Genomic DNA, 12,604 nt, shown 5'->3' on the forward strand with positions numbered 1-12,604 from the left:
AAATAAAATAAAATAAAATAAAATAAAATAAAATAAAATAAAATAAAATAAAATAAAATAAAATAAAATAAAATAAAATAAAATAAAATAAAATAAAATAAAATAAAATAAAATAAATAAAATAAAATAAAATGGAAAATGAATTAAAATAAAAAATACATAATTGAGTAATAAAATTATAAAAAAAAGTTGAAATAAAATAAAATAAAAGCAACCACAACTTATATTTAAAAATATCATATAAACTAAATTAAAGCAAGTCAGAGAAGGTACTAAATTAAAAATAAATTCAAATAAAGTAAAATAAAGTATTATTAAAAAACGTACATATGTACATGTTTTTATGTATATACATATGAGCCCTTTTCAGTAATTGTTTAAAAGAGAATTCCATTAAAAACGTATGAAGCATTTTAATATATTTGGACTACGCTAATGCAACTGCACACGAATTTATTTATGAGTGCATGAATACAATACACAATCTAGGTGACGCTGTGAGTAATTAGTGCGAACTTTTTATTAACAAAAATGACTAACCGTATTTATGTACATACATAAATACATAAATGTGCATGCATTTATAGTATGTAAACAATTGTTACTACGCACATTCTAGCATTACATAAAGCTGAAGTACTGTAAATGTTATTATTGTATGGCCATAATTGTGGCTCTATTTATAAAGACAAATGTAACCAATGCATATAGTATGTAATCTGCGAGCAGAGATACTTGCATGCATAAACATATATGTATCTATGTATGTTCATAAGTATTTCAAGTAAATATTTTGCTAATGGGACAATAGCTAGAAGAGTAGTATTTTTTTTAATGAGCTTTGAAAGTCTGAATAATTTTGACACAGAGATGGAAACGCCGCTTTAAAAAAAAATTTGCTTACTTTAGGAAGTTTATCTAAATGAAATATATTGTTACCTAAACGTGAAAAGGTGTCAAGTCCATTTTTTGATATTATTCAGGATAGACTAAAGTAATTTTCGAAAAATAGTCGACTTGGCGCCTTTTTCAACTTTAGATAGCGACATGTATGTATTCCTTGAAAGGTTTTCTTCCAAATCTTTGCTTTTTTATATTAATATAATTATTATATTTATAAAATAATAATTATTAAAAACTTGTAAATAGGTATATACATATGTAAGTGTATTAAGCACTCCTACCGCCATAATAAAAGTCTATATTTTGCCAATCTATCGTAATATTTGCTTACATTTTTTTTTTACTTTCCAGAGGTTGTTTGGATCCTTACACGCGATCGTACTCCATCTGCAGAAATTATTAAGGTGGCACAGGATGCAATTACTGCGAAAAATTTGTCATTGAGCTACTTGGAAATAACCGATCAATCGAACTGCAAATAGTTTGAAGCGATACGGTTTTGGCATATGTCGAATATGAAAATGATATCGGTTTAACATAACACTTGTTAACCAAGTAAATATCTGTTCATAAGTGTGTCAATAATTTTGTAAATATTGTTGAAAATAAAATATGTATCACAAGTATTTGTTGAAATGAGCTACATATATTTTATTTCTTTATAACCAAGCGCCCTTGCGCACGAAAAGGACAGAAACTTTATTCATAAAGCGGTACTAATTTTTATATTATCAGTTTCACATTTTTCTGCTGGGTTACTTTGTGAACATACGAGCATATGATTTAATTTTTTTTTTTTTTAATTTTCATTTAAGATCTCAGTTCAAAACGCTTTTAGGCCTTTCAAGCCAGGGCGGCCGTAAAAAGCTATACCGTCTTTCCACACTGGAATTATATATTTTTGGAGATTTTTTCATTTGCACACCATTTTATTCTGCACTTCACAGATTCTTTTTCGTAATTAAGAAAAACCGAAGCAAAATCAAAAGTTATATGTTCCCGTCTAATAGCATTCGAAGCCAGACCCTCCTGAAAGCTAACAAAAAGTAGGAAGCATCTCCTTGCACTCAGCTACAGCCACAACATGTAAGCGTGTTTCAAATATTAGTATTAGTATTATTATTGCACCATTGTTAAACCCTTATTGATGATGATGAGGTCGCTGCAGGAAGAGTTGCGATCAGACCTAGGCGGAATTGGGTGGTTAACTGACTCTTGCATTCTTTGAAGCTTCGGTTCCGTCTCAGGTAACACGAATTCTCTCTCGTTTCTATTTAAATCCTTCAAGATCTAAAAAAATTAAATCTGAAAACAAAAAAAAAACACAAGAATAGAGCACAAACTCGTATACTTCATTTCCTGGGTACGGTTCGGCCATTTGTAAAATTACTTTGGGTTATTGTGTCCAGACGCGTTATGAAACACAAAATTTTAGCATACATATGTAGGCAAAGGATCAGGGACCGAGAAAGCGTTCGATTTAGTTCTGCACGAGAACAAAATGAACGTTCCAACAAAAGAACCAAAAGAAAATAAAAGTATTGAGAGCAGTTTGAACGGGAACTAATAAAAAAACAAGCGAGATCGGTATTTAGCACAAACTTTCATTCTTTTGTACAATCGTGAGAGAAAAACTACCTAATAAGCAAATAGGTGATTCGAATATTGGGTTTGCTTAGTTGGAAAATCGAATCGAAATCCGATAGATTTTCATGACATCAAACGAAACAGGTATCGGTTTTCATTTCTGACAAAAATCAATGCAGAGTCAGATTCTGCTCTTATTTTTGCCGGAGACAAACCGCTAATTGAATTTGAAAAAAGATTAAAAAAAAATCTAATTTTTTCAACTTTTTCAAAGTACATACAGAAAAATTCAAATATTTTGCTAAGCCATTTTTGCTGATTTTTCGTTTTTCTGATTAGCCATATCACGTGTCAGAATGTCACGTAATTGATTTTTATCACTTATTTAACTGTGAATTCATTATTAATGTCGAAAATAATTATTCAATCTGTGAATGGGTCAATGGGGTAGCATAACGAGTAGTATTCCTTTGAAGTTTGTTTATAGTAAAAGTGATTGTACTGACAACCGTTTCTGATATGGGAACATCAGCATGCCAACGTAGACATAAGTCCGTAATAAGTATGAATATATTTACATATTTACGCTGTACTTATACAATTGAAATTTGTAAAACGAGATGCATTGATAGCCATCGATTCTTTACAAATTGTTTACAATAAATACATAGATTTTTTTTATTAATCATTTTCGTTTTATTTTATTATGTATTTAATCAAATAATCAATTCTATTGACGTTACGCGGCTAGACATTTAAGGCACATTGATGTTGTTGCTATTGCTCTTTATTGGATGGGGCTATAAATTATGCGCAAGTCGCATGAGGAGCTTTCAGTTGATATCCGGCAGTGGCGCGTTCAACTATTCAATTCTAAAACATAATTAACCAGGCTAGTTACAGAACTGTTTATTGTATTTGTATTGACGCAACTAGGAGTAGATGTGAAAAATTTTTGTTTTAATCCAAGGAGCATCGTTTTTTTATTGAAAAAGTAAAGACTAAAATAAAAAATTAAAAATTCTAACTCACCGGCACTTTTTAGGTTCATCTGAAAGTGAAATAATATGAAAGTGAATTAAAATCTTCGAGGAAAAATTTAATATAGTTAATCAAAAACCATAGCGAATTTTGTTTTTTGTCGAAAAAGATTAAATCAATAAAAGATATGCAGTTCCAGCTTCGAGTTAGGTAAGTTAAAAAACCCTATTCGTATACGTTCAAAGTGTATGAACTCGAAATATATTTTGGGGTTATGAGGAATTTACGCGTTTCCATGAGTACCCATATAGTTTTCGCGGTAATCTACAAAGCTTTCTTGTATGTACATTGCCGGAAAAAGTGTTGGCAAAGAGAATTTTTTTGCAATGAATGCAACAACTTTTATTTAAACTGTTTTCCGCTAAAAAATATGGTTCATAATATAATAAAAAACATAAAAATATAATTTCTAAAATTTGTGCAAACCTCAGGAAAGTTCAATAAATTTGCATAAAGATTTGCAAGTTTTTAATCAATTTTTTTTTTAGAATTTTTTCGAGTATGCAGTTTTGTATTCCATTAAATTTTAGTTCAATAAAGTTCAAGTTCAAAACAGCTGAGACCTACCGTTGATTTTTGGCAACTTTTTTATGAATTTTCTACAATTTCGAAAGTACTTTTAATGGAAAAAATGTAAAACACCATCGGCCAATACAATTCTCAAAAATCAACGCGCGCGCAGTTGTAAATCCTTGCAGCTTGAATTATGGGTACTAAAATTTAATGGGCTACAGATCTGCATACTCGAAAAAAATTTGTATTGAAAATTTTGAAAATCTGTATGCCAATTTATTGAACTTTCATGAGTTTTGCAAAATTTAAATAATGTATATTTTTATGATTTATCTTGCAACGCGGTAAGGAATGGATTCAGTTCTATATAAAACTCGGCAAAGGAGGATATCATGATTTTCCGTAATTAGCGAGTTTTTGTTATAGCGTGCTTCACTCTTTCTAAACTTGCCATATCCTTTGGTAATTTTCGGATCAATTTGCTGTTCTTCATGACAGATATTCTATTCCCACCATATCGCTAGTTTGCGTAAGCCTTAAAAAAATTAATTTTGCGTATGTAGAAATAACTTCCAGTTTTCTTTATATTTTGTGGAAGAAATTCTTGACGCTTTGTGCCAATTTGGCTTATACAAATATAGCCTGCCTTTAAAGCGGTTTTACTCCTTATCAACGTAGCTTGCCAACAATAACTAGAAAATACTAGATACTAGATACTAGATACTAGAAATACTAGAAAATTAAGGTTTAATAAAATTTGAATCTTCTTGTTAAGTAGTTCAGCGATTTGCAATTGTGCTACGCTTTTAACAAACTCTGCTAACGCGGCAGCACTTCTAAAATACGGCCATGCTATGCATCGAGACTATATGGTCAACCTTTTTGGCGTTTGACACTTGTCTATTCTAATACCGAAATGGGAGGCTAACTCTACAACTAACTTTTCAGTGGACTTTATTTCGACTATGACTACGTGCCAATTACTTCAATCCTATTTTAAGCTAGTTTAAAAGGTTAAATAACATCAAGTAAGGGGACTTCATATCCTTATTTAACGAATCTTTAAATCAATAAATAATTTTTTTCTTTTTAGTTCTTATTGTATTAAAAGTCTGTTGTTGTTGTTTTTTTAACTATAATTTTATTACTCATTAGGTTTCTTTTTAGGAAAGGTCTATATTTCCTTTTTATTCTTTTAATACAAGGACTAACCTTGAGGCTATCATTGGAGGTGCAATTAAACCGAAACAACAACAACATGAACAACACTCATTGCAAAAGAATATTAGACCTCCAATGATAGCTCAAGGTTAGTCCTTTTATTAAAACAAGAAAAAGGAAAGGTGTGTAAAAAATAAACCTAACCTTTATAAAAACATATATATTATTTGTAATATGTATTTTTGTAATAATTATGATACGTAATTACATTCATTCTTTTACAGTTTCTACGCAGCATGTTTGCTGTTAATCGCCCAACTGGCAGTGGCTCAAGTACCATTTCCGCGCAGTTGTCCAGAGGTGAAAGTGCCCACGGATTTTAATGCTGATGCTGTAAGTAAATTATATGCATACATACATGCACTCATGTAAAACAAGAGATAATTTCAAAAAAATTTTTATCTTTTCAGTACATGGGTACCTGGTATGAATATGCCAAATATCCGCATATCTTTGAAATCGCTAAACGTTGCATGTCTGCGCGTTACAGCAATAAAGGCAACAACACAATTGGTGTGTTGAATACATCGATTAATACAATGTGAGTATGAGAACCTGATTTTGTTTAAAAGTTTTGGAATGTAAGGTTCAAAAAATTGAAAAATAATGGTAGAGGCTTTTAAAAAATAGTATTTTTTGTAAAGATGGTTTTTACTTATATAATTAGCAAAATGTTACGAAAATGATCTTCAATTGCGATTAGTATTTTACGATTTATTCTCTTTTTTCAAATGTTCTTTTAATAAAAGTTGATTTCATTTTAATATTTTAGCACCGGTCACATAACAAATACCACAGGTGTTGCCCGTATGCTTGCTCCATCGCAAATAAATGTGCTCTTCAGCAAATTTCGTAAGTATTTTTCATAATTTAGGTAACGTGAGAACGAGGTTATAAAAGAAAGGCAAAATTTACAAAATTGGTTAATAAATAAGTAGTTGGGCACAAATGTTTTTTTTTTGTTCCTTTTAAGATATTTACATTTTCAAACGCTATGCCTCTTTGGTTACATATAAGAATATTACTCTTGATTTTGTCAAAAATTTGGTTACTGTTATCGTTGCATATAAAATATCTAATGATTTATTGTGCATTAGATCGTACCATAAAAAGTACGCCTTAGTCTAAAGTACTTTTTCAAGGCAATTCAGATCGTTTTTTTTGGGCCAATTTTTTTGATCGTGTTTCAACATTTTTCATTATATCTTCGATAGGTACGGTCGGATGTTAAAGTATAATATGCGGGTTTCTGGTCACTAGAAAAAATTGTTTGTTCCGCTCTTGTGCTTACCCTCCATATCTCAGTCCTAAACGCGCTGACGTACCACCCTAATGTTACTTAATTAAAACTCGCCAAAAATCATTAAACTTTTATCAATAAAGTATTTCGATACCTGGCAGCCCTAATACGAAGGCAGTTTTAAATTATTTTTGTTTTGGCTTAACTTGGGGGTCGCCTTTGTTCTAGTACTGTCCCAGCATATCTCAGTCATTAAACTTTTGCTAAAGAAGTAGTTTGATAATTCAAGTAAAACTATTTAAAACTATTTTTATTGCTGAATTTATTTGTCACCGAAAAATGTAAAAAGGCAACCTCTAGGTTTGGGAAAAAATGTTTATTTGCAAAAATATTTTTGATTTAGAGGTGTACGTAGAACTGTTTTTTTTTTGTTTTCTTATAAGGTGGTACGGACTTATGTACACATATTTAGACTTGTGAAACTTATAAAAGCATTAATATTTCAATTTGACTTTAACACCTGATTTTTGATTGTATTTGTAGCCAATTCCGTTGATATACCAAACTACATCGTACTTGGAACTGATTACAAGTCATACAGTGTGGTCTACAGTTGTACAAACATCACCGCATTTGCGCACACAAGTAAGTTGATAAAATAAAAAAAAAATACATATCGTTACCTTAATATAGAAAGGCCCTATCTAGCATTTATGTTCCTTAATGGAGTGATGAAAATCCTCACTAAAAAATTTAGTTCGTTTGCTCCAAATTCATTTAAAACCCTGTATTTTATTGAATACTGTAACTAATTTCATAGTGTAGGAGTTACAAAAATGGATTTTGAACGAAGAGAAATTAAGGCGTTTCTATATATATTATGATAACGTTACCCTTTCGATCCTCAGTAAATACAGCTTTCCTTTTGTTTGTTCATCATTCATTAACTTTTTATAGAAATTTAGCATATTCTAGGTGGAAGTCCGATTTCAAAATTTTACAGAAATTTGTACAAACAAGTGCGTTCGGGGAAAAAAACATGTCAACATAGAGGGGTGCCATCCTAATAAGTTAATATTTTTAGAAAAATTTCGGATACACAGTCCATTCAAACAAAGAAAAATAACAATACCTGTTTAGACAAAAGGCATCAAATCCGTTAATCGCTCTAATTATGGTGCTGAAAAACAAAATTATTATGCAATCCATAAAACAATTATGCTCGTCGCAAATACATAAATTAAAGCGTGCCATAATTAATTTGAGCCATACGCAAATCATGTTCTCATACGTACAGGTACTGTAATACAAATATATATACATACGTAAACACGAATGGTTTGAGCCGACTCACATATCTACATACTCATGTGTATACATATCCATATGTATGTGCCATTGTAATTGATACAAAGTGATGATAACGCGGCGATCCGTCGCATTTGGTAACTCTTCCGCATTCCCTTTTCTGTACATGCACGCCATTCGATTGTTTGTACAGTAGAAAGCATACGAATCGTACTTTTTAAATGAAATCAATTCAGAAGTTATGCCGAGCATGCAACAATTTTTAGAAACGAAGTTCTTAAGAATACTCTTTCAAGAGGACGCGATAAAAAGTGGATAGAGGTTGTGATGATTTGAAAGGTAGCTTTTTCCAATATATATGACCATTAGGGTGGTAAAAAAATGCATGGGAAATAGTAAAGTTTTGTGTTTTTTTATTTTTAAATCAAAAAATATTTAGAGGTCGCTCAAAGCGCGCAAAATTGTCCATGCATTTTATATGAGGGGAAAACTACTTTTCGCAAATATGGCACAAAATTCTTGAAAATCATAATTTTTTGATCGGAAAACTCTACTTCTCTTCAGAAGACTACCAGTAATAGTACTCAATTGTTTATTTTACTATTTTTTAATGCTAACGATTTTTTATTGCATTTTTTGTGGCTTTTGGGGGTCTTATAAAAATAGTTAGTAACAAAAAATGCTTAAATAAACCATTAGATATTGTTATCTGAAGTCTCTTCAATAAATAGAAACAAGGTGTTCTGCCCAAAAAGTTTTAATTTTCAAGAATTCTATACCATTTCTACCAAAACTATTATTTAATTAAAATTCCGGCTTTACTTTTTTTGAACACCCTAATCTACATACATAAATGTATATAAACTTAGCGAAACAACATAATGAAAGAAATGCCGCATATACCCATGAATTTGCCGTTTTTCCGCTAATTAATTGTGTAAAAAATAATTTTGTCAAAGATAAAAGGCTGGGCTTTGTATCCGAATTTGCCGTTCCAAAATAAGCTAGTTTACTTTTGAAAAAAATAATAAAAATTTTCGGAAACATTTTTTTAAGTGTTCATTAATTTTTAGAACAAAAGATGATTGTGTTTTTATGAGCAGTTGTTTTTCATGGCAGAATACACTCGGATGTTTGACATTGCCTGCCGAGGGGCCGATCGCTATCAGAAAAAAATATTTTGTTTTTTTGTATTCTGCTGTTGGGTTGAATTGGGCTTGAACTCAGGCCCTGCAGAATAATGGTAGCGCGCACTGCCAGCCACTGCTTAATTTAGTGGCCAATGCTTTTTTAAGTGCTTTTTATTTGCTCATAACTCTACTAAATTAACTATTCTTTCTAAATATTACGATACTTTTAATCAGATATGCAAATACTTTTCACTTTCAGAACTACTTTGGATAATGACCCGCGAACGAAAGCCTTCACCTGAAGCTGTGAGTACAGCTAAGAAAATCATGGATGACAATAATTTACAACAATCGTTCCTACTGATCGCCGATCAAGAAAATTGCCCAGAGGTGTATCCCAGTTATGGCGTGAATATACATTTTGGAGGTGATAACTCTAACACCAACAACAATGCTAATAAAATCAACAAAACCACCAACAACCAAGCGGATGCAGCCGACGATGTTATTTTCGTCTCAAAGCCCATAATTGCTACGGCCACAAGCACCCAAAGTCCCACTCCAGCTGACATAGATGAATTGGATACCACATCGGAGACGGCGGCCAATGTTATTGAAATGGCATGAGAGTTGTTTAGGCGCATTTGGCAGCGCATCGTCGACATGGTGTCGTGGTTCTTTGCTTTGGCTTAAATGAGTTTTTCGAATTTTTATACAAATACTTTTATCACGAGCCTTTTAACGGCTTTTATTTCACTAAGTTTTTATGCGAGTATTATTTAGATTGTATTAAGTAGTTTTAAGTACCTGATTAAATAAAAAGCATAATTTTTCAAAGAGCTGTTTTTAGAAGTATTGCATAATGAAGCTATCTTTAGGGCTAAATGGGCATCTAAGTTTTCCAAAGACGTGTGTACATTTAACCGGACACCTTACAAGGAAAAAAAGTGTGCCGTTCACTCCTGAGTCTAAAATATTTTTGCTAGAAAATTTCGAATTTGTTATTTCTTTGGCCGCTCTTATGGGCGCCTTTTATATTTTTCGCTGGCACCTACATACATAAAAGAAATACTTTTAATGCAGTTGTACTGGAGAAGCTGTGTGTTCATCGAATTTGAATAAATTATAATAGATAGATTGGCGCTTACACATATGTTAGTGTTTTGCCGAGCTTCTCCTCCGATTTGTGGCGTGCGCCTTTATGTTGTCACACAAAGCGGAGGGACCTACAGTTTTACGCCGACTCCGAACGGCGATTGTATTTTTATGAGAAGCAGTTTTTCATGGCAGAAATACACTCGGAGGTTTGCCATTGCCTACAGAGGGGCGACCGCTGTTAAGAAAAAACCTTTTTTCTAAATTTTTTTGAGATGTTGCTTTGACCAGGGCTCGAACCCCTGCGACGTAGAGTGGAAGCGCGCACTGCTTACCATTAGCCGCTTAGTAATAGCCTAAAAAAAAATATATGTTGTGCTTGGTTTTCATTAGGTCAAAACTAGAGATGGGCACGGGACCAAATATTAGCCTCCGAAAGCGAGATGTTGGCCTTCGAAGTTCGAAATTGGACCTGTGGTAAAAAATCATTTTTATTTATTGTATGTAAACAACTAAAAAAGTAAAAATATGGACGTGATCCGCCGTTTGCTCTTATTGAAACGATATATAACTTTTTTGGTGCAAACTTATATTACAGGCGCTATAAGGGATACGGGGTCAGATTTTCAAAAAATTTAAAACTTTATATATCAAAAAGTTTACTTTTTGCTGGAATTCGAATTTTTTGTTAAATTTTGTTTTGCAAACAATTTTCAATAAAGAAAATGTCTGCATTTTTAAAAAGATTTACCTTTTTTTTCGACAAAAAACCGCAGTAAAAAAATTCTTTTACACATTGGTTACCAGCAACCATAGCAATAACGTGGTGGAATTGGAACAAAATACTGACAAAAAATGTTACACTTGAGGAATTTCGCCCCATACATATAACTACACAGGGATTATGCTGCAAGAAATTGATTAGTATTCGAAAACACAAGCTCCGAAATAACGTTTTTGATAGTGTCATAATCTACTACTTCAGATCGAAACAACGTATAATTACGTGCAATAGTTGCTTTATTTAATTTTTATTAATTTTTTTTTTAGCAATTGGAATAATTTACAAATGGAAGTAATTAAAAGAACATTTGTTTGTTACCTTATCTATTTGACACTTGTAAGGCAGCAGTCTAATTTACTTTCCTAAACAAATATTGCCTAATATTATGGAACACGAATGCATTTGGATGTATTCAAAATAAACTACGATGAGGAAACAGGTGTTAAATCTTTTATATTTTTGTATGCATAACCCCCTCTTTGATAAGGCTGTTAACTTGTTTCTTCTCACAAGTTACTCATACGTAATGACGAACCCTAAAACAGCGGCCCCTATAGGAAAGATTTCCATTAACAATTATTTTGTAAGCAAAAAGTTTTAGTAAATGATAGATCGAGCAAGATTATTTTTTTTTATTTTCTTATCATTTTATATATTATTATTATTATTTCCTACATATGTGTTTATGTATATGAATACATGGAACGAAAAGTTAAAATCTAAATGCTTGCAAATTCCTGTCAAGCTCCAAAAATCGGTAAAAGTTCCGAACAAACACGGCAAGTCGAGAAAAAATGTTGAATAAACCAGCAAAATTTTGAGGTTGCCCGAGGAAAGTCTTACAAACTCCAGAAGAACTTTCGAAAATTCGCAAAAGAAAAATTTAAAAGAAAGTGTCGAAGGGTAGTGAAAAACTGTGGTAAATAATGATAACCTAAAAAAATTTTACAGTTCGAATAACTCGAAAAAAAATCTCAAAACTTTTCGAATAAAAAACTTAATCTCGAAAAAATCACAAGACTTGACCATAAAACCAAAACAAAAATTTCGCGGTTTTTCGAACATATTTCCACAAATACCAAAAAAAAAAACAAACCACGAAAAATCTTAAAAAAATAGGGAAATCACATAGTTTAGGGTTAAAATCTTAAAAATTACGCTCACCCAAACCAGACTGGGAAAATATCGAACAAGTCAGAAAAATCTCATGTTTAGAAACAAATTTTTATTGTATGTATTGAAAAAATCTCAACAAATAACGAAGCCCCAAAAATAACTCAAATAAGGGAAATCTCAAAGTTTTGTTTTTAAATCTGAGAAAAAAACGATCACCCAAGTAATAAATTAATGACACGAATATATACGGAGAGACAAGGAATTTTTTGAAAAACCAGAAAAATCTTGAGCAAATGATATAAAACCCTGAAAAAGTTCCGAACACTATCGAGTAATAATTGAGAATAAAAATAATGAAAATGTTTGAAAAATCATGAGAAAATAATGAAGCCCATAAAAATCCATGACTGCCCCGAATAAAACCACAAAGTGACGAAGAATTTCTAATAAACTAGAAAAGCCTCGAAAACAAGCCAAGAAAGAAATCCATAAAATTTTGTTGCTTTGGATATTATTTTCTAAATAAAACAAACAAAAAAATGTAAAACCCAAATTAAACAAATAAAAAATGTCCGGAAAACTTTGCCTACAAAACGGAAAGCAAACATTAGGTGGCTTTCTAACGAAATGCTAACCTGAAGCTAATCTAAGTGTAGCTTCGAAAAA

The 12,604-nt window shown here is 31.5% G+C and overlaps 2 protein-coding genes across 2 annotated transcripts in view; both read left to right on the plus strand.

Annotated features, from left to right (window-relative positions):
- Positions 1 to 1,539, plus strand: part of LOC118741691 (apolipoprotein D-like) — an 11,586-nt gene extending 10,047 nt beyond the window's left edge. The window contains exon 6 of the mRNA XM_036473665.1: positions 1,255 to 1,539. Coding sequence (XP_036329558.1) covers positions 1,255 to 1,385 — 131 coding nt within the window. The 3' untranslated portion in view covers positions 1,386 to 1,539. The remainder of the gene's footprint in view (positions 1 to 1,254) is intronic.
- Positions 1,540 to 3,364: 1,825 nt separating this feature from the next.
- Positions 3,365 to 9,780, plus strand: LOC118741689 (apolipoprotein D-like). Its single transcript, XM_036473662.1, has 6 exons — positions 3,365 to 3,681; positions 5,490 to 5,598; positions 5,676 to 5,806; positions 6,038 to 6,117; positions 7,049 to 7,150; positions 9,203 to 9,780. Exons 1-6 carry the CDS (start codon positions 3,659 to 3,661, stop codon positions 9,568 to 9,570), a joined length of 813 nt encoding a protein of 270 aa, XP_036329555.1. The 5' UTR covers positions 3,365 to 3,658; the 3' UTR covers positions 9,571 to 9,780.
- The last annotated feature ends 2,824 nt before the right edge of the window (positions 9,781 to 12,604 follow it).

The sequence above is a fragment of the Rhagoletis pomonella genome, unplaced genomic scaffold (assembly GCF_013731165.1).
Source record: "Rhagoletis pomonella isolate Grant_MI unplaced genomic scaffold, Rhpom_1.0 Rhpom_scaffold_00006, whole genome shotgun sequence".
Lineage (NCBI taxonomy): Eukaryota > Metazoa > Arthropoda > Insecta > Diptera > Tephritidae > Rhagoletis > Rhagoletis pomonella.